The sequence below is a fragment of the Mandrillus leucophaeus genome, unplaced genomic scaffold (genome assembly GCF_000951045.1).
Source record: "Mandrillus leucophaeus isolate KB7577 unplaced genomic scaffold, Mleu.le_1.0 Scaffold721, whole genome shotgun sequence".
In the NCBI taxonomy this organism is placed as follows: Eukaryota; Metazoa; Chordata; class Mammalia; order Primates; family Cercopithecidae; genus Mandrillus; species Mandrillus leucophaeus.
Genome location: NW_012107820.1, coordinates 1,873,894 through 1,897,024, shown reverse-complemented (window position 1 = coordinate 1,897,024; position 23,131 = coordinate 1,873,894). Strand labels below are relative to the sequence as shown.

At 37.2% G+C, this 23,131-nt stretch overlaps 1 protein-coding gene across 3 annotated transcripts in view; it reads right to left on the bottom strand.

The window, feature by feature from the left end:
• Window positions 1-633: 633 nt before the first annotated feature.
• Window positions 634-23,131, bottom strand: part of RPP30 (ribonuclease P/MRP 30kDa subunit) — a 36,677-nt gene continuing 14,179 nt past the window's right edge. The window contains exons 7-14 of one of the 3 annotated variants that reach the window (XM_011965372.1): window positions 14,053-14,169; window positions 13,453-13,482; window positions 13,020-13,057; window positions 12,546-12,625; window positions 8,267-8,365; window positions 6,861-6,962; window positions 5,952-6,034; window positions 634-866 (exon numbers count right to left, since the gene is read on the bottom strand). In XM_011965372.1, the coding sequence (XP_011820762.1) occupies window positions 6,012-6,034; window positions 6,861-6,962; window positions 8,267-8,365; window positions 12,546-12,625; window positions 13,020-13,057; window positions 13,453-13,482; window positions 14,053-14,169 (489 nt within the window). In that variant the 3' untranslated portion in view covers window positions 634-866; window positions 5,952-6,011. Of the gene's footprint in view, window positions 867-5,951; window positions 6,035-6,207; window positions 6,963-7,957; window positions 8,366-12,545; window positions 12,626-13,019; window positions 13,058-13,452; window positions 13,483-14,052; window positions 14,170-23,131 lie in introns of those variants that run through there. The other 2 variants (XM_011965371.1, XM_011965373.1) reach the window with 2 other exon arrangements.

Here is a 23,131-nt window from a genome sequence, read left to right as displayed (position 1 = left end):
AATGACTTCTTTCCTCAAATCTCATGAACCAACTTCCGCTGCAGTTCTCCAACTGTTTTTCAGCAGCTTCCTCACTTCTCAGCGTTCATAGCATTGAAGAGTTAGGGCCTTGCTCTGGATTAGGCTTTGGATTAAGGCATTATTATAACTGGTTTGGTGTTCTATCCAGACCACAAAAACTTTCTCCATTCAGCAATAGGGCTGTTTTGCTTTGTTATCATTTGTGTGTTCACTGGAGTAGCAGCTTTAATTTCCTTCAAGAACTTTTCCTTTGCATTCACAACTTGAGAGACATAGTTTTCAGCCTATCTTGGCTTTCTACATGCTTTTCTCAATAAGGTTAATCATTTCTAGCTTTTGATTGAGAGTGAGAGATGTGTGGCTCTTCCTTTCACTTGAACACTTAGAGGCCGTTGTAGGGTTATTAATTGGCCTAATTTCAATATTGTCTTGTTTCAAGGAATGGGGAGGCCTGGAGAGAGGGAGGGAAATGGGGAAAGCTGGCCGGTGGAGGAGTCAGAACACGCACAACATTCATAGATTAAGTTCACTGTCCGATATGAGTGCAATTTGTGGCTACCTAAAAGTTATAATAGTAAAATCAAAGAACACTAACCAACAAAACACATATAATAATAATGAAAAAGTTTTTAATATTGTGAAAATTACCAAAATGCAACATGAGAGAGACAGAAAACAGGCACATGACTGAAAAAATGGCACCAACAGACTTGTTGTTTACAGAGGTGGCACAAATCTTCAATTTGTAAAAAATTCGATATTTGCAAAGCACAATAAATTGAAGCACAATAAAAGAAAGTATGCCAGTAGTTCTTGGCCAGGTGCTAGGCCAGGTCCTAAGACCTGTGGTGAGAAAAAGAGATTGTCCCTGACATGCCCTCCTGGAAGAGATGAATATTAAAGGAATAATAAGGAATAAATATATAGTCATGTGACACAGAATGATGTTTCGTCAACAATGGACCACATATACAAGGATGGTCCCATAAAATTAAAATGAAGCTGAAAAATTTCTATTGATAGTGACATCCTAGCTGCTGTAACATCATAGTACAGTGCATTACCTTTTCTGTTTAGAGACACAAAACACTTGCCATTGTGTTATAGTTGCCTACAGTATTCAGTACAGTGACGTGTTGTACAAGTTTGTAGCCTAGGGGCAATAGGCTGTATTGCTCATATAGCCTAGGTGTGTAGTAGGCCGTATCATTTAGACTTCTGTAAGTAACACTCTGTGATGTTCACACAACAAAATCGTCTAATAATGCACCGTTCAGAATGTATCCCTGTTGTTAAGTGAGGCGTAAGTGCATAGTATCCATCTGTAGTAAACACAATGAAGGAAACAATACAGAGTGCCGTGAGTGTCTAAGATGATGAGGCTTCCATAAAGACTTCTTTGAGGTGGTAACCTTCAGGGTTTGTCTGAAAGATAAACAGAAGTTATTCAAGCAACAAGTGTTCCAGGTAGCAGGAACACTGCTTTCTGGAATACAGCAAATATATGAGAAATGTTTGGCCCTTGTGGAAATACATGAAAGCCAATGAAGTCTGATGTGAAACACTAGAACCAAGAGACCCATTTTGGACAAGATCATATATGTTAACCTCTTAGATATGCCTCTAACCATCTGGAAGAGTGTATATGCATAGTCCATAACCAGAAGGTCTTTCAGGTATCCGGTCATAGACACATACAGAGTTGTGAGAATGGTTTGAAATATTTTTGTGACTTTTCTATCTAGTGTTTTACCAATCCAGGGAGTCCACCTCCCGCAGGCAGTGGGGATTTCATTGTTATCTCTTTGACTCCCAATCCTGTTTGTCCACCCATCTACCTTCCCCACAGGGGTCCTGGCTTAAGTTTGTCAGACTTTTAAGGCTCAAGGTCCTCCAATTTCTTCCAAGTGAAACACCTACAATACAGACATTTCTCCTGCTAGTGCTGATGTGGCATAACTTCAATGTGCTACCACCACGTGACCAACTTTTCTTTATGGTATCTGCCTCAAATCCACTCCGCTAAAGAGTACCTCATGGAAGGTACATGAGATAAGAGAATAAAGAGTTATTTTTTTGTGTTGCCACATATAACTATTTGCACTAATAACTAGTTAGAGGGCATGAGGGACAATACGGAATAAATCCCATTAGAGTAAGACCAACTCTTAGTTATCTCTGCTAATGGAAAAGATAAAGACGTTGGGGGAAATATTCACGTTTTTAATCACAGTCGTTTTTTCTTTTTAAATTAAGGTTCTCTCCTTGCCTTCCCACTGACTCAACTCTTTCTTTGTCCACAATCTTTCATTTTGTGTTTGCTCTCCAGTGAAGGGCACATCACACTGGCCAATGGAGAGTCCTAGTTGTTTTTGACCTTCTTTCCCTCACCATTCTCTTTCAATCAACCACCAGGTCTTACCAAGTATACTACGTAAGTAGTGCTGTGATCTGTCTGTGTCTTCCAATCCTAGGTGCCTCTGCCTTGGTTCAGGTCACCATTACTTCTCATCTGGATCACTCAAACAGTCCTCCCAAGCTCCTGGCCTCCAGGCTTGCTTACCTCCAGAACGTTTTTCAAGTTGCAGCCAGAGTGATTTTTCTAAAATGCAATGCTGATCAACTCACTCTCCTCTTTCAACCCTTCGATGGCTTCACATTTCCCTCAGGATGAAATAAAAACTCCTAAAAATGTCTTATAAAATCCTTAAAATCTGGCTGCTGTTAACTCTTTATTCTTATCTCTCATTACTTTCCTAGCCAAACTCTAAATTTCAACTCAACTAAATTTTCAGTTCCTTAAAAAATCCAGGCACTTGCTTTACTGTTTTCACATACTGTGCCAGCTCCCTGGAAGTCTCTTCTTCCCACTGCAGCCCACTCCGCCCCATCGCATCACTTCTCCTCATTCCTCCCCTTTGGTCTAGCTGTATTTCCTCCAGGAAGCCATCCTTGAGTCCTTAGATTCTATTAGTTTCCCCTAGGTGTCTTCTTGTTGTACTTTGCTTTTTCCCCATGTCATAACATCTGTCATACTGCCTTCCCTCTACTCTTGAACACCCAATACTGATTAAGCCAATACAGAAATGAATAACAAAGGAAGCAACACATCACCAATAATCCTGGTTTCATGACATTCTGATTATTTCTGTGCACATTATGGGTATTGTGTATTTAGCTTTACATCTTTTTCAACTGAACAACTTATTCTAGACGTCTTTATAGACAGTATTCTTTTGTTTTAATGTACAATGGATTATTTAATCCTGTTATTATTGGGTATTTAGGTTGTTTCCATTTTCACATTATTTTAGACATTGTTGCAGTGAATATCCTTATCCATCCACCCTTTATAATTAACCATTTATTTCTGAAGAATAAATTGACATAAAAAGTATAAGACTTGCATCAAATTATATCTCCCTCCACAATGTTATTGCCTTTCCCCTCAACCTTGAAAATACCCACTTTATAAATCTTCTTTTCTTTTAACTTTCAACCTGATCAGCCAGATATATTTGTGGTGATTGTCCCTTAAATGACTAGGAAAGTTCAGCATTGTCATGTTACTGGACATTAAAAAAAAATCAACTTTATTTGTCCAATTTTCTAAGTCAAGTCTCCCGGAAGCAGTGTTTCAAATTAGGATTCTTGTGCAAGTGACTTACTGAGAGTCCTCTGCAAGGGAATGAGAAAAAACAGAACAGGGCAGAAGAGGCAAATATGTGGTTTCCGGAGAAATCCACACTCAGCGTAATCCCATGGGGTGCTCAGGAGCATAAATTGTACCACCACCGAGGCCAGTGGGCTGGGCTGTAATGCCCTGCATCAGTCACTGGCCATGGGCCAACCTCAGAGGAGACAAAACTTCCCAGGTGTCTCCAGGTAAAGTGACTCTCATCAGCCCAGGACAATCCTCTGGAAAAGGGTGAAGAGAAGTCATTAGTATCCAACATCTGAAGCACCAGCAAAATAGGTACACCACCCTGGGAATGGGGATCTGTGTGGATGCTAACAGCATGTCATGCCGGGTATTTAAAAAAAAAAAAAAAAATTCTTAAAAGCTAAGCATATTAAACATTCCTGGAATATGCATTGTAAATGTACTTTCCCAGTTGTTGTTATGTAGAGACAAATCAATCAAACTTTGTTTTCTGGCTTTGATGACCATGCTTAGCAGGTCTATTCCAACCCAAGATTATCAATTTTTTAATTAACTTATATTTTCCTCTAGTATTTTACAAGTTTTTAAAAGAATTTAAAACTTTAATCTACCTGGATTCACTATGGGTATGTATTGGGTGTGAGATAGAGATTTGACTTAGTTTTTTCCTAAATAATAGCTGACACTTCAATATTTAAATTAATATAACCAAGTAATAAATAATAAAATAGTTGGTACTTTCTCTTTTTTAGACAGAGTCTGACTCTGTCGCCCAGGCTGGAGTGCGGTGGCGCGATCTAGGCTCACTGCAACCTCCACTTCCCCGGCTTAAGCAATTTTCCTGCCTCAGCCTCCCGAGTACCAGGAATTACAGGTGTGTGCCACCACACCTGGCTAATTTTATATTTTTAATAGAGACGAGGTTTTGTCATGTTGGCCAGGCTGGTTTTGAACTCTTGATCTCAAGTGATCTGCCCTCTTTGGCCTCCCGAAGGGCTGGGATTACAAGGGTAAGCCATGGCACCTGGCCGTAGTTGGTACATTTTATATGATAGGCCCTGTCCAAAGTAAGCCTTCTACAAATATTAACCTATTTAACCTTTGCAATAATGTCACAGGTAGGGAGAACAGATGAAGTGAGGCACAGAGAGGTTACATAATTTGCCCAAGGTCATAGCTAATGAGTACTAGCAAGTTGGGTTTTTAATGCATTTAGTTTTCTTTCCCCTATGCACTTAACTGGTATGCTGTACTGCCTCTCCCAAATAGATAACCAATCATTTCAGTATCACTTACTGAACAATCAATCCATCATTTCTTCTTATATCTTAAGTGTGATCTTGGACTTTCTGCTCTTTTCACTGTTCTGAATTTCTGCACCAATTAGTTCTAATTACAGTACTAGTTTTGTTATACTCTGTAATATTCAGCATTGTAAGTCCCTCCCATTAGATTTTTCTCTGAAATTTCCAGTTCTCATATTTACTCTTTCAGAATACCAAGTCCAAAGACCAAATACATAAACAAGAAAATAAAAAATACTTATAGGCATTTTGATTTTAAATTTTGTTAAATGCATAATTTGGGGGAGAATTTGATTTGCAATTTGTCTCATTCAAGAAAACAATGTCTCTCTCCATGTATTCTTTATTTTCCCTTTATTATTACTTTCATTAAGTTTTCTTTATAGAGGCCCTACACATTTCTTGGTAATTTACATCTTTGTGAATAGTGTCATCTTTTAAAATTATATAACAGGTTACTAATCAAAACTGTTTTTTGCGTATTTATACATAATTGGCCACTCTGCCAAACTTCATCTTGGTTTGGTAGAGGTATTGTCATCTTGCAGCATTAAATCAGTGGTTCATTTTAACAAAAGTAAATATTAGAAGGAAACCTGCCTCTGCTATTCACTGGTGATCAGCCATCATGCCCTACTATTGTGAACAATGGCATAAACGTGTATGAATAGAAAGCAGGCACAACTGCAAACACATACTACACAAATGTGTAGTACATGGACATAAGCGGAAAGGCACCTTATTTCTATTTTTTTCCCATTTACTTCACGAGTTTTCCAAGACAGTCATATCTGCAAATAATTTTACCTCCTTTCTGTAACATGAAAATCTTACTGTATCTGGTAACTGTAGCTGGTATGTCACTAATTCATAAATTCAGGTGGGACATCGCAAAAAATTGAACATACATCCTGTTAAGCATTTTGAGTTTAAAACAGATGAATGTATACTTGGGTACCAATTTTAAAGAAGGGTCAAAGCCTGTTCTTGGGAGTATGGATACATTGACGAGAGATCCAAAGTTATCCTTTTTGAATTCTAGTCCCTTTAAAGCAGAAAATGAACTTGACATTAGCGAAGCAATCCAATGTTTTTACTGATCACCCCCAAATTTGTTATCTTCCTCACACCTAATTTGACAGTTCTTTGTAATGACTCTTTTCCAAACCTTTCCAAAGTGTTGACTTAGTTTTCCTGGGAATTCTTCATTTGCCCCCAATAGTTCATCAATTTTCATACTTAAAAAATTAATTTACATAAAATGCTAAATACAGCTGGCATAAACAGATTTGTGAATAAACACAGCTGACTAAACTTAAGTGGGGTGAAGACAAAAGCAAACTGCACACAAGGAAGTGGCAGACTTTTGGTGTGTGGGCTCAGCAGCACTGGACTCAGTTTTACAGAAGGAATGGGTAGGTTAATCCATCAAATTGGCCAAGTGGTAGTCAAAAATGCTTTTGGAGCCATCATGTTTAATATACACAAAAAATAGACACGTACGAACATATATATGTATGCATAAAATATTTGTCTACTTTAATTTTGCCATGGGTTTTTATTGTTGTCATTTTAAAAATCAGGAGATTTTAAACTTTATTAAATGTCTTTTTGGCATCTATTAAAAATATTCTGATTTTTCTCTTTGACCTATGAATACGATAAAGGATACTGCATTAAAAAGAACTGGAAGGCCGGGTATGGTGGCTCGTGCCTGTGCCTGTAATCCCAGCACTTTGGGAGGCTGAGGCGAACAGACTGCTTGAATCCAGGAGTTTGAGACCAGCCTGGACATGGCGAAACACCATCTCTACAAAAAAAATACAAAAATTAGCCGGGATGTGGTGGTGCAGGCTTGTGGTCCCACTTACTCGGGAGGCTGAGGTGGGAGGATGGCTTGAGTCCAAGAGGCAAAGGCTGCAGTGAGCTTAGATTGTGCCACTGCAATCCAGCTTGGGCAACAGAATGAGACCCTGTCCCAAAAAAAAAAAAAAACAAAAAAACAAAGAATAAATTTCACTTGGTCATGATGTACTTTGTTTTAATGGTTTTTTAAAATCAATATTTTATTTAAACATTTATATTCATTGGTGAGGTTATAAAGCTTTCTCTTTTTAAAACTGTATTTTATCCAACCCATAGAACAGTTTTCTCTTTTTTTAAAAAAAAATTCTTATTTAGTTATACCTCTGGCTCCACTCCATCGTGTTTTAGAGCCCTTACATTAATATTGCATAAATGTACATATTTGCGTAAAAAGCTACTTCTACTTAATATGATCCCATTATAAAAATAAATTATTTCCAAAATTGGCTGAGTCCGATGCTTTGCTATTTTTAATACAGCTATTAGGAAAATCAATATTAGGTTTTTAGGGGTTTCTAACTAAAAGTAAGGAATCCTATTTCAAAGACCTCCCATAGGTATGAAGCAGTGAAGGAAGAGGCCAGGTGTAATTTCACATGTGTATCCTCTCTCGTTCCACAAATTCTATAGCAATTCTTTTAGAAAAAAATGCTGATTTGATGAATACATGGAAGAAGCTTGAAACAAGATCAACTAAGTCACTTCTTCAATGTAAGTTTGAATATCTTCAAAATAACTACTATTTGAGTATGAACAAGAAACTTTTGAAAGAAGCTCATAAAATATTCAAACATCTGGCTGCATGTGGTGGCTCATGTAATCCCAGCACTTGAGGAGGCCAAAGCAGGAGAATGGCTTCATCCTGGAAGTTTGAGACCAGCCTCGGCAACATAGTGAGACCATGTCTCTACAAGGGAAAAAAAAAACAACAAAAATAGCCAGGCCTGGTAGAGAACACCTGTAGTTCCAACTGCTTGAGAGGCTGAAGTGGGAGGATCGCTTGAGCCCAGGATTGAGGTTGCAGTGAGCTGTGATTATGCCACTGTACTCCAGCCTGAGCAACAAAGCAAGACCCTATCTCAAAAACAAAACAAAACAAAAATACCTGAAACATCCTATTCAAGTATATCTGCTGTTATTTATCACTTACACAAAGGAGAAATAAATAGTCTTTCTCTCTTAAAGTACATCTAAATTCATTAAGCTGGCAGCCTATTAAAAAAATGCTTCACTAGGTTTCATTTGTTGTTTTAATGGATTGGAAGTAAAACTGTTTTTATAGGCTATTGATTTCTAGCTCCAAATGAAAACAGTAAATCACACAAAGGTTTTATTTCTGTTGTGGCTGATGAACTGTAAAAGGGAAGGAGGGAGTGCTGACAGAGACTGGGGCATTCTTTTCAGCTCTCACACTTGGCTTTCTTAGAAGCTGGAAGACAATCTTCATCCCCTTCTGATGGGCGAGGTTTCTTCACTGTAGAAATAATTCCAAAAGCAGTCTTTCTAGTTTCTATAAAACAAACAGGGAAACCATTGTGCTTGAAGTTAAGACATAATTTAAAATGAGGTGGTTTAACATATTACTTTGGCTTACAGCACTAGTAAATGATAAGCCATAATGAACTGCTATGGGTGCTAGTGCCATTTACTGTCATTATCTTTTTTCCCAACATACACAAATATCAGTATATTATTAACATCTAATTCATTCCTGAAGATTACCTCATGGGTAAAACTGCAGGACAGTGTTATCTCCAGTGGTCTGTCCATGGCATCTTATGTAGCCAGAACCCCGTCATAGACATTGGTGTAGCAGATACTTTATATATGATAGACAGACAAATCAAGAGAGCAAACACAGCAATCGAGTGTACAGCTCCCAAGTGGAGCACATGCTTGCCTCATTTTACAGCATGTACCCTATCTCTCTCATTAGAACATCAAGGTACCTCTGAAGAATCAATTGTATTATATTGCCAACACTCAACAATGGCTTGGTTATGCAAAATGTGTTCAATAAATACTAGTTGAGTTAATGAATAAAATCAAACTCATAAATTTATTGATCTCTTTAACTGGTGACAATGAACAAAGAATTAATAGAAATTATTAAATGCTTAGATTAGGTTGGCAGCAGAGTTCAACTTAAATTTAACCAATTTCTCCCAGAAACCTACTAATAGGCTAGGCACTGTGTCCATATACAGAGGGTATTAAGATGCCTAACAGTCGGTGCTTTTCCCCATAATACATGCATGTGAGAAGCACAATAAGAGCAAATATAATAGGAGTGGAGGCATCCACAAGAATTAACTGCTGGATAAAGCAATGAGGTATTATATAAAGGTGACACTACTCTGAATAGGGTAAATGGAATAAGAAAAAGAGAAGTATTCCTTTACAAAGCCATGGAGAGAAAGGTAAGAAGAACCTAGGTAAGACAGTTTAGAGGACAATACATGGCTGATGTGAAGGAGGAATATGAAAAAATTAGGAGAAAACGAGGCCAGAAGGGTAGCTTATGAAAGGCCATAGTGTCATGAAAATAGACTCCAACTCTGTTCTTAGAAAGGGAAAGGGATTATGGAGAAGGAGAGAGATACCCATTAGCTACAAAGGTGGCACAATCAAAACAACTTGACCAGAAATTTAGTTATGAATTATTTCTTATTTCAAGTAATAAAAATAAAGTCAACTATAAAGTGTTAAGCATTATTTTCCCATTTATCAAGATTAACTTAGTAAATCTGCTTTGCCAATTATTTTAAAACACTTTTATTTATAAAAGGGATAAAACTGCTCTCAAGGTCATTAAAATGTCAATATAATGAGAACCTCAAAATAAAAACTGTCAATTATTTCCATTTCACCAAATGAAAAACGTCACACTTAATAGCTATTAATTTATATCACTGATTCTCTACCCATAAAGTTTACTCTAAAAATCACCTGAAATAAAACATTGTGAAAATCAGCACTTTTAAACAAAATGCATTAATTTCTTTAGTGTCTTTTAAAAATAAATGCATTTCTGTAACAGCGAGAAGTTACATTTGGGTATGCTTTAGTTTACAAAATGTTTTCACATATAGTATTTCCTTTAATCATCTTGCCAAGGAAAATCTAAAGGATTATTTACAAGTGAATAATTTTGTTCACAAGGGGCTAAGGCAGGTGTCCCCAACAGGTTCATTTCGGTCCAGGGGCTGACTGACAGCATGAACTTTGTCAATCACAGGTCAAAGACTCTGACCTTGGGCCTCTTTCCTCTATCCTTTCCATACAACCTCCTCAGAATTGCTATTCATTACTTTCTGGATTTCTGGACCCCCAAGGAACCTAATTCTGATTTCCTGTGGCAAGCCTTCCAAGTTGAAAGCCAACTACTATGTGTCCAAAGTCTTCTGCTTGCCAGGTATCCATGCCTGCACCACTGTCATGATTCCTCTCATCATGAGGTTTCCAGACCCTTTAAGGACCGAGTAGACATTTTCCAATAGTGTTTCAGTGCACTGCTGTCCTTCTCAAATGTGGCACTCAGAATGATACAGATGCTGGCTGAGATTTCATAAGTAAGAGTATAATAATGAGGCTTTGCATTTCCTTGCCTCAGAATCCTTTATTTCTAATATTACCTAAGCTGAATTAGCAATCTTAAGAACACATCACACTACCGTCTCATACTGATCCCAATGGCAACGAAAACCAGGGTAACCATATTTTATCATCTATTTAGGACACTCTTCAGGGAATAGAAGTGCTAATAAGGTCACAGAAACAGCAGGCATAAACTAGAACTGTCCTGGGTACACTGGGGTGAATGGTAATGCCACCTGAAGTTCACAAGTCTTCTTTAAGTTTAGCTCCTATAAAAGCCTGATTTTAGACACAGAAAGACAAACATCACATGTTCTCACTCGTTCGTGGGATCTAAAAAACAAAGCAACTGAACTCCTGGAGACAGAAAGTAGAAGGATGGTTGCCAGAGGCTGGGAAGGGTAGTGGGGGGCTGAGGGGGAGGTGAAGATGGTTAATGTGTACAAAAAAAATAGAATGAACAAGACCTAGTATATGACAGCACAATAGGGTGACCATTGTCAATGTAACTTAATTGTATATTTAAAAATAACTAAAAAAGCATAATTGGATTTTTATAACACAAGACAAATGTTTGAGGGGATGGACACCCCATTTTCCATGATGTGATTATTATGCATTGCATGCCTATATCAAAATATCTCAGTACCCCATAAATATATACACATGTACCCACAAAAAGAAATTCTAAAAAAAAAATACATTACATATTATATATTGTATGCTGAACAGTTGAGTTCTTAAAGTCAAATGCAGGACTTCCTATTTTCCTATATATAAAATTATATATGTATTTGTATTTTAGTTACTGTTTCTTGTTTAGTCCATTTTGGAACCCTAACTGTTACTCAAAATCTTGATGATTGTTTATTTAAAATAGATCAAAATAATGACAGAACTACGAAAGTGTGAACCAACTGTTCCCTAATTTCAAGAAAATCATCATAAAAAATCTCAATTAATTTGATCACTCCTAAAGCTTATGTGATGAGTTTTAGGCTACATAACACAAAAATCTGAAACTAAAAATGTTGAAACTAAAAGCAAAAATCATCTAATTTATGGCAAGCCAATACAGTAAGCAGTTCTCTCAAGTGGAAATCAGATCAATAAAGCCCAACACACAAGCCCTCAATAACCTAGCTATTCATATGACAAATAACTTAGTTTATATGTAGCGATCTACTTTGAAGTTTAAAATTCATTTGGGTGATATCAATGAAATTGCTTCTTAACCACTACAACTAGTCCTAAGGATTATAAAGATAATGAAGACAAAACAGTGATCAAAAGCTTAAGTTGTTTTAATAAAATTTCATTTTCATTTTCCAAAGTTTCAGCATACTTTCAATTTTTAACATCTGATGAATAGGAAATTCAGTCAGTGAAAAGGTACGTATACAAAACGTAAGTAAAAAAGGTACAGTCTGGCCAGGCATGGTAGCTCATATCTGTAATCCTACACTTTGGGAGGCTGAGGCAGGAGGATTGCTTGAGCCCAGGAGTTCAAGATCAGCCTGGCTAACATAGTGAGACCCTGTCTCTATTTAAAAACAGAAAACAACAACAACAACAACAAAAACAGTACAGTCTGGACACAACTTGACCATGGTTAGAAAACATGGGAAAAGAAACATTCTGAGTTATAATAAATGTAAAAGTTACAGTCTATGTTTTGTTAGTTGGATTTTTAAAATGTATTTGCTGTTTTTGTTTTCCTAATAAATAGTTTAATGTATATTTTTAATATATCAGTTCTCTAAAACAGATTTTCAACAGGGAAAGTATGGCCCTCTGGTGAGGGAGAAGAAGGGAGATTAGAAGTCTATCAAAATGTGGGCAGGAGCACACATGTATAGCTGGAGGAACTATTCAATACTCTTTCTGTAATGAAAACTATACTCATTCTACAAACTTTAGAAAGTAAAGCCTGAAGTGAGGGTGAGAAAACACTGATGGCTATGGTTAGAACAGGTTGAGAAAAGATGACCCCAAAGGAACTCAGGAGGATAGGGCAATAAAAATAGGTATGGCTGTAAAAATGACTTGCTTCTAACATGACCATTCAGTTTGTACTGGAAGAACTTGCTTACCTCCGTGGAGAAGTGCTGCTCGGCAGTTGGTGGATACCGCAGCCTTGGCATCACTTTCAGAGAGCCCAAACAGCAAGCCTCTTGGGGGAGCATTAAAGATTTCAACCCGGAGTCAGCCAAGGACACGAGACTAACACAAACATAACAGAAAGTGCCAGCTAACCTGGTCGTGTTGAGAGGTTAATTAATTCAACAGCAGTTCTTAGTCCAACTGGAACATGCATCTGAGAAAAGACTCATTTAACTCTAAGCTTTTATCATATGAAGTCCCCCGTTTCCTCTTTTCTATCTCAGGATTAATTAAAAAACAGAAACATAAAGATCTCTATAAGGTTATACAATTTATTTTTGAAGTTATTAATTGGTAAACTTACAGTAAAAGGTTGAGAAAAATACCACATTCAACTATAATACAGCTTTGAATTCAAAATTTCCTGAAGACAATGTCAACAACTTTTACTCAGAAAAGGATACAGGTTTGCCACGTCATATGGCCCTCTTATTTCTAAAGGCTGAAATAAAATGAACAAAGAGTAGATATGAGAAAATTATTTATAACATTTCAATAACTTATAGCAAATTAATAGAATATTTAAGTATCCAAAAATGAAAAATTACATAAATTTAAGTCCTTATAATTTTGATGGGTTTTATAGTTTTTGAAAATATAAGAGAAGCTTGAAAAGCATTCTGTAAAAGTATAAAAGAAAAACTAATTATATAAACAAAAGTTGAAGCCTAAAGAAAATGGGGATAAATTTTACTGTTTAGCAATTAAAATGAGCAAATGCAGTTAAAATAGAAAAAAATGTAACAAATATTCATTTACTATTTTAATTTATCTCCTAGAAACTGCAAAGTTTTATAACCTGAAAGATGAAAATAAAGTACTTCATGCTAGACTTACCCTTTCTGCAGCACTAGATATAATTACATTCTACAAAATAGAAAGTGATTAACATTAATCTTAGATAAATGCAAAAAAAAAAAAAGGAGAGTTTCATAATATAAATAGCCAGTAATCACATTTTAACATTTAAGGCTCAAATACCATCTTCTTTTAAAGATAAGGTAAATGATTAAGGCGAAAAAAATGAAAGATTTCATTTCAAACTAAAGGCAATCTGTAATAAAAAACAAAATATGTTTTCCTAACAGGTCTTAGTACAGATGAATTAAGTTTAAAAAACAAGATGAAAAGGTCACATAATCTTAATTCAACTCAGTGAGGACAATTGTTATTCTAGACTTTTCTTTCACAGTATGTAAACTGCAAATTTTTATCAAAAGATATGGCTTCCAACACATCTTTTTCTCCCTTATATTATTCTTCCCTTGGTATTTTTCTTTCCTTTAAAACTAGCAGAGCTCACTGAAATGGGAGAATTTGTTCCTATGCTTTGAGAACATTCTGCATTAAGGAAAAGGAGTCAGTTTGACAATTCCAGTGTACCACTAATAATAAACTGCCAGATGCGAAAAACATCCTAAAATTATAGAACCATACCTTTCCTTTGCAGATTTGCATCAAATTGAGAGCATTGGAAATTGTATACCTTCTCATTGTGGAGTCTTTGATAGCAGGGCTATAGACAAGTTCAAAAGCCAGGCCTCGGTCAATTGCCTTCACAGGAAATAAAGAAAACTGTCAGAGATAAACATGCACTGGCCTACTTCATTTTCACAGATTCTCTCTTCACCTCCTTGCTCACTCCCTACCACTCACCCCTTACATGTCAAGGTACAGCTTTATGAAAGACAGATTAACACTCAAATGGCACCACCCACAAGGAGAAGAAAATAAATCTGTGGCTCTACTTGATCAAAAGAGTTTATCTTGGCTGTGGGGAAGCTGACTTTACATAAACAGGAATTATGAAGAGGCTAAGAACAACAAAGTCCCAATGGGGTGAGAGAGGGGCTATTACTCTATGCACTATCAAAAGGAAAACAGAAATGTACTCCCTATATTTAGAGTAAACTGTATGCAAACATAGTAAACCAAGTAATCTGACCTACGAATGCACAAAGAGACAAAGAAATGAAGAGCTGAAAAAAGCCCAAAGAACCAAGGGTGGGTAGGTCTTTCAGGTAAGTAATTTATTACCTATATGTTGAAGAGAGAATAACAGCCATAGTTAATTGAGTGCTGACTATATGCTAAGAGAGTCTTATATGTAACATTTAATCCTTACCATAATATCTTTATAAAGCATTACTGCAAAGACTGTTAATTGCCCGGATATCTGTCCTCTCCTTTTTCTTTAGTAATAAAGGCCCTGGTTTTTCACTGGGCTTATAGCTGCACAACAAAAAAGATGGAAGTGCCCGTGAAGATTTTGCCCAGCTCACCATACAAGCCTGGCTTTTTTCATGAGAAAAAGAAACTTCTTTATTTAATGTACTCTTACTACACAGGGATCCACAGGTAAGTAGATGAGTGGAAATGAGATTGAAATTAACCACCATACTATTCAGCTTTCCTAATGAGCACCTAAATGTCTTCATCCATTCACAGAAGATATGTTTTAAGCCCACTACGTGCAAAAGCTGAGATGGTTCCTCCCTTCTAAAAGTTCACATTTTAGTGGGGGAGACAGACGATCAATAACCACACAAAAATATAAAACTTCAACCGTGTTAAGTGCTATCAAGGAGAAGATTGGATGGGGGTAAGGAAGAAATTAAGTAGTTAAATAGCAGAAGAAGGTGCATTTTCATAGGGAGGTCAGACTTTTGCATTGGCAAAGTCTCCAAGGTTGCAGCATGGCAGTATGTAGGGAAGGTCAAATGCTGGAGAAAAATAATGAGGAAGACAGGCTAAAGAGGACGGGAAGGGCCAACTGTGCAGGCCTTTAGAGCTGATGACGAGGATTATTCCTAATGAAGAAAACATCTGAAGAATTTTCAGCATAGAGAGGATAATCAGATTCTCACCCTTTCAGTGTTTAAGATAGGTAATTTGTCCACATGACTCACAAAGCAACATAAGAAAACAATAAAAAGTACTGTTTGCATCTCTGATCCTATCTGCCCTATCCCCTCCTCCAATATCACTTTTATTAATTTCTTGTGTCTTCTTCCAGAGTTTCTTCATACAACTATAAGCAAATATGAATAGACACTATTTTTCTTTCTTATCCAATTGCAAAAGTCACTTGGGTGGCAGTACTCTTTCCAATGAATAAAGAATGGTAGGCATGTTCTAGGCAGTATGATCCAAGTCTCTGCTTGGCAAATGAGTTTCGATTGCCCAGAGTACGAGTTGAGACTGGCCCAGCTGTGACTCCTAGGGTTTACTCCTGAGCATTTACAGGGAATGGAGAAACTTGTCTTTTTCTAGAACTGGCAGTCTCTCTTGATTTAATTCACTTGCACTTCAAGGCCCCTTCTACTTTTCCTTCCTGAATACAGATTTCCTTAATTCTTCCTCTGGCTTCAAGGCTCCCAGATTTTATTTTAGATTTTCCTGTCTGTCTGATTCTAGTTTGGTTAGAATTTAAATGCTATTTTCCACACTGCAACCTTCCCCTCTCTCATTTTTTGACTTTTCCCCATCTCTAATTCTTTACCTGTGTTGATTATTTCTAGGAATGACATTTGTTAAGATAATATTTCTGTCATAGTTGAACGTGTATCTCATTTTCTCTGCCAAGCTTGTACACTTCTTGAGAGCTAGACTGCCTTTTACATAAAAAGTGTGTATTTACATTTTGAGTGAAGATGTGTATAAGAGACAGCATTTTGAGTGAATAACTAGTAGCTTATGGAGAAGATGTCCTGTGATAACGCTGTTCATTATAGACGATCCATCATCAAAGGAACCTCGATGCACCTGGCTAACCAAAAGCCACAGATAAACAGAAACATCCCTTTTAGCCATATTATCAGCCATCTCCTTGGCTATATATTTTACCAAAACTATTAATTAGCTGAAGAGGCTGACCTGTATTTCTTTTCCTTATCCTTCTAGTTGTGGAACTATAATACAAGGCAATAGGATGATGAAGAGGGGAAACAGATGAAAGAGATGAATGATACATAGAGTCGGATGGCTAGATCTCAAAATATTCCTAATTGACTGAATCTAAATTTCTAGACCCTTGTGGGGACCAAATCAAAATAAAAACAACTTTTGTAGGGGGAAGGGGAGAAAAAAAAGGATATTATCAGCATAATTATTTTTTAAGAAAAAAGTTCTGATTTTCATCTTGGTACATGAATCAAGTTTACTTTAAAACTGCTATAGGAATTCTTGAAAAAGAAAAATTAAAAATAATGCGCTATTGAAGGTTGTGAATATTTCTTTCACAATATCTCATTTTAAATTTTTAGATGGATAAAATACAGACTCATTACCTGGGATCTTGCTGTAAGACCATTTTAATGCAAATTGACTAAAGCTCATCAAATGATTGTTCATAACAGCCTCCTCTTAACAGTGCCTGCCTGATTAGCTTTTGTTCTCATGTCTGACCAAAGGTTCTGGCATGGATGGGTGATCAGATTTTTTTACTAATGAGAAATAATGGTTATAAAGATGCTACTAAGGACAGGTGTGTGACAGTTGAATCAAGACACACTGGCACTAAAATTCCAAGTATTAAGAAAAGCCTTAGAGAAAGACAGAAGAAAATAAGGAGCTGATTACTGAGACAATATACTGATTCCCTGTTAATGTCATAAAAATTAGTTCTTTATTCATTCAAATGAATGACACCCTTTCAGTGTTTAAGATAGGTAATCTGTCCACATGACTCACAAAGCAACATAAGAAAACAATAAAAAGTACTACTTGCATCTCCGATCCTATCTGCCCTATCCCTTCCTCCAATAATCACTTTTATTAATTTCTTGTGTCTTCTTCCAGAGTTTCTTCATACAACTATAAGCAAATATGGATACTATTTTTCTTTCTTATACAAAAGGTAGTCTGCTACATTCTTGTCCTGACATGAAAGCTTTTCCAAGTCAGCTCATAACTTTCTCTGTTTTACAGTTGCACAGTATTATATTGTAGAGGTATATCATGTATTTAATCAAATCTCTACTGATAGCCTTTGGGTGGTTTCAGTGTATCTGTAGAATAACACTAAAGTGGGATTGCTAGTCATAATGGGTTGAATCATGTCCTCATCCACAAAAGATATGTTGAAGCCCTAAACCTCAGTACCTCAGAATGTAATCTTATATTTGGAAATAGGGTCACTGTAGATGTAATGAGTTAAGATGAAGTCAGAATGGAATAGGGTAGGCCCCTAACCCAATATGACTGGTGTTCTTGTAAGATGATGGCCATGTGAAGACACAGAGACAAACAGGGAGAACACACTGAAGACAAAGGCAGAGATTGGAGTTATGTAGCTGCAAGCCCAGGATTACCAAAGATTGCCAGAAAATCACCAAAAGCTAAAAAGAGGCAAAGAAGGCGGTCCTACAGATTTCAGAGGGAACAAGTCCATGCTGACACCTTGATTTCAGACTTCCAGGCTTCAGAACTGTGAGATCATACAGTTTAAAACTGTTGTTTAAATCAGCAAATGTATTTGTAATTTGAAGAGTTGTTGCCAAATTACACACCCTCCACGTAGGGATTGTTCCAATTTACACTGTTACAAGCAAAGTATGAGAATGACTGCTTTCCTGCAGCCTTACAACAGAGTGTATCTCTAATCACACAGGTGATTTTAATGTGAAATCTCTTACTATGATAAATTTAATCATCTTTTCATATGTCTAAGGCCTGTTTGCATTTCCTTTACTGTGAAATGCCTTTTTCATATTCTTAATCCATTTTTTTGTATTGTTCATCTTTTTTTTTAACTTATTAATTTCTAAGCACTCTTTGGTCTTTCTGTGTTAAGGAAGTAAGCTTTTTGTCTATGACATGAGTGAAAATTTTTCGTCAGTTTGTCATCTGTCTTTTAACTTTGTTTCTGGAGTTGTTTGCTGTTGTTGTTGTTGTTTTTGCCACAGAAATTTTTAACACTGGCACTGAATGGACACAGTACTTAACACATTAGATTCATGTGTGATAAAACAAAGTTTACAGAACACTCACATCCAAATCAAGTATTTATAGCACGATTCATGGAACTACTTCACTGCTTTAGATATTACTTACTAAACATCTCTCAGTGGGGAATAATTGGACCACAAAGACAGAAATGGATTAGGGTTAAAGGAAGGGCTGAGGGGAAAACATCAGAGTGTAAAACATATAAGATCCCTTAAAATAACTCAATAAGCTTGAAGTCACTGTTAAATGACAATAACATTGAAATGGAAATAACATTGTAAAAAAATCAAAGGGAAAGTAAAGAGATACGTGCGGCTTTAAGAACATCCTCCTTCTCACAACCTGAATTCATAAAGCTCATGTTTTAAAATATGAAATTACTCTGCTTAACAAAGAGTACTGCTGTAAAGTAACTTTAAATAGCATTTCCCAGTAGGAAATGACAGATTTGGAATCAAAGCTTGAGTACAAATCCCTAGTCAACTCCTTGAGAGAGTCATTTAACTGTGTGAACCATGAACTACCTGAGAAAGACTGTATTACCTGCATATGGAGATAATTAATATCTACCCCATCCCAAAGCTGCTGGGCCACAGCAGGTATCAAACTGCTCGTCATAAAATGCTAAATAATCTGAAGTCATGTGATTATCCAAGAAGAGGAGTGGAATCCAATTTTTTAGAAACACATCTATCACATGATAGAGTTGCAATGACAAGTTACTTAGACTCCAGAAGAGGTTTGTGGGAGATTTTAGAGGAAATTGCATAATTGAAATCATGGTGCCCTAAGCATGCAGTGAAGATGACAAAAGGGAGAAGAGCTGCAAAGTACACAAATGGAGTGTCTGGTATGCTCTAGAGCTCCTGGGCCCTCCTTCACAATCCCAACCTTCCAAGCTGAAGATCCTCACATGGCGTCTGGCCTATTGGTAAAATATGAACGACTTACCTTTCTTAATACTGCTTTTCACCACAACCAAAGAAAAGGGCCCAAATTGTAACAAAATTAAGATCTGTGCTTAATTTAAAGTAACCCTGGCCAAGGCAGGTGGATCACTTGAGGTCAGAAGTTCAGAACCAGCCTGGCCAATATGATGAAACCCCATCTTTACTAAAAATACAAAAAAATTAGTCAGGTATGGTGGCAGACGTCTGCAATCCCAGATACTTGGGAGGCTGAGACAGGAGAATCGCTTGAACTGAGGAGGTGGAGGCTGTAGTGAGCCGAGATCACACTACTGCACTCCATCCTGGGTGACAGAGCAAGACTCCGTCACCAAAAAAAAAAAAAAACAAAAAAAGTAATCCTTATAAAGTGATCCTTTTAAAGCCAATCTATGAACTTCTCAAGGCCAAAAACAGGTTTATCCTCAAAGCCAAGGGAACATGCAAGGACCAAGACTGAAGACTGAACTATTATCCACACCTACTTACCACATGTTCTGTGCTCTCACAATGTATACATTTCCACCCTTTGTGTAGACAAATAGCTCCACAGCCAGACTGGATATTATGTTATAAATAATACACACATACCTATACCACAACTATTATCCAACAAGCTGGACCCTGTATGTTTCCAACTTTCTCTCTTTAATAAAAAATAGGTGAATAAATTAACAGGGACACTTCTGCTTCTTGACCAATTCACAGTGCAGCCTACTCCTCTACTAGATGAAGACTAAAAATAATCTTGTGCAGCCTTTCTTTCCACTCCATCATCTAGTTTTTATTAAACAACATATGTAAAATGTTCACACCAGATTTTTTTTAAAGCAGACACTGTGTTAAACTGCGTATCCCTCTAACTTGACAAAATTTTTTACTTTTCAGAATTCTTAAATTGAAAAATGTAGGAATTAAGCCAAAAATGCCCATCAAACAAAAGTAGCTTTCCTGAACTTTCCAATGGAATCGGGGGTGGGGTGTCCTGGTGTCACTGTCTTGAATGCCACTGTCCTCCTCATGTTGCCCTGCTGCCCCATTTCCCTCACTGCATATACTTCCTGCTGAATCCGGACATCCAGCTAGCGACCAACAATGAGAATTTGGCCACATCCCCTATGCTGTATCCTGAGATGCTAAGCTCAACACGTACTTATTCACTCAACAAACTATAAGGAGGACTCATTATGGGCAAGACAGTGGAGTACTTAAAAAAGGACCATGACACAGCCAGTGCTCTCTAGAAGCTCACACTCTGGTTTAAACAATAATACAAGTTCCTAAGAACCCCAATTAAAAGCTCTCACCGACGTAGCCACTGGGAATCTTACCATTGTCGTGAGACATGAGGAATTATGTGCTGTGCACTGCTGTCCAATCCATGGACTTGGCTTAGCATCACATGCTAGCTCCTCCCAACCAAGGTCACAGTATCGTATGTGGGCTTATTCAGGCAAAGCCGTCTAGAAAATGACCTTCCTAGTTCATTAAGGTGAAGACAAAGGTGAAAAAGTTGTAAGTTCACTAGCAATTTGCTGAGTGGCTATATTGCCCAACTCTGGGGGTGCTACTTCCATAGAAACTGTATTGGCAGTTTGAGGCTGGTAAAAAGGTTAGGCAAACTTCTAAAGGCAGAGATTGCTACCTCTGGAGAGAAACAATATGTGAGGCCAACAAGATTGTCATAACCTTGAGTACTGTATTAATTTGTGACTTTTATCATAGGTACCTGAGGCACATCAGAGATCTTGACAGACAACCAATCACAACTTTCCTAATCCTGTGTGACTAAAGAGCTGAATGACTTCTTGCAGTTTTTCATTTCCCCACATTTGACAAACAAGCTGCTGCACAACATAGATTTCCAAGTCGAAAATGTGGTGATTCAGGGGTTTTTCACTGTTTACTTATTTATAAGTACTGGCAACAACACAAGGAACCAATGATTTGAGCTTAGCCTATATTGTTATGTTCACTAGTACTGTCAATATTTACCCTAGGCCAGGCATGGTGGCTCATGCCTGTAATACCAGCATTTGGGGAGGCTGAGGCGGGCAGATCACAAGGTTAGGAATTTGAGACCAGCCTGGCCAACATGGTGAAACCCCATCTCTACTAAAAATAAAAAAATACAAAAATTAGCCGGACATGGTGGCATGCACCTGTAATCCCAGCTACTTGGGAGGCTGGGGCAGGAGAATTGCTTGAACCCGGGAGGCGGAGGTTGCAGTGAGCCAAGATTGTGTCACTGTACTCTAGCCCGGGTGACAGAGCAAGACCCTGTATCAAAAAAAAATTTACCCAACAAGAGCTTTCATGTTTGTCCCTTGAAATATATGATTACGTATTTTTAGTTTGAGTAGCATATTTTTAGGGGTAGAACATAAGCTAACTTAAATTTTTCCACATTGGGTGGGTAAGGCGTGGTGGCTCACGCCTGTAAGCTCAGCACTTTGGGAGGCTGAGGTGGGAGGGTCGCTTGAGCCCAGGAGTTCAAGACCAGCCTGGGAAACACGGTGAGACCCCAACTTTACAAAACATAAAAAAGTTAGCCAGGTGTGGTGGCATGCACCTGTAGTCCCAATTACTCAGGAGGCTGAGGTAGGAGGATCACTTGACCCCAGGAGGTTGAGGCTGCAGTGAGCTATGATCATGCCACTGCACTCTAGCCTGGGCAACAGAGTAAGACCCTGTCTCTAATAATAATAAAAATAATAATTTATTATAATAAATTATATATAAAATTTATACATATAAATTATATATATAAATAATAAATTATTATTTTTGCCACATTGAATTTTCCCATACCAATTTTCCATTTTCTCTTCCTATTGTCTCCCCCGATTCTCAAGCCAATGCCTTAGCACCAAAGAGAATTAAAATTGAGAAAGTTACGATTCTACAGAGGCAAAAGAGCAGGGGAATTATCCTGCTTTGAAAAACTTCTTACAAAAATTAATCTTCTGACTCTGATAGGATTGGATACGTAATTTGGACTGTATTTGCTAAACTCTTTTTTTCTCCCTGGATACCAGTTTTTGAGAACAGGAGACTAAGTAGGGTTTTGGAAGCCACTATTCTAAAATAGCATCTCAACTCTTCCTAGGATCTGATTGGCAAAGCAAATAGTTAACAGCTGTGCTGACCTTATGCTACTAAAATAGTTACTGGTGTGAAATAATAGTACCTTATGATGGAAATGGGAGGAAATTAAGACTTAGAAGAAGGCATGGCAGATGGAAGATGAAGGGTATGGGAAAACAAGAGAAAACTATGTAGAAGAGGAATGAGAAAAATTCTATAGCAGAGGGAGAAACAAAAAAGTTCTCTGAACACATGGCCATCCTATTAGGTTAATATGACTCTAGGCTCTTTGTGAATAAGCATGCTTCAACACACATTTTAATTTTGCATAGACCACGTCTATGTGATGCCATGCTCTGTTCCCTCTTCACTCTCTTTAGCTTGCTGGTGCCTCAAGGATCCTCTGCTTTTTACTTTTTCCCTTCCCCTTCTTTTTTGACTGCTCTGTTCCCTTAATACTCAATGTTCAAGTTATAAGTACCCATGATTATTAGCTACCCTCTCAAGAAATATCCTTCATAAATTTTGGGTTC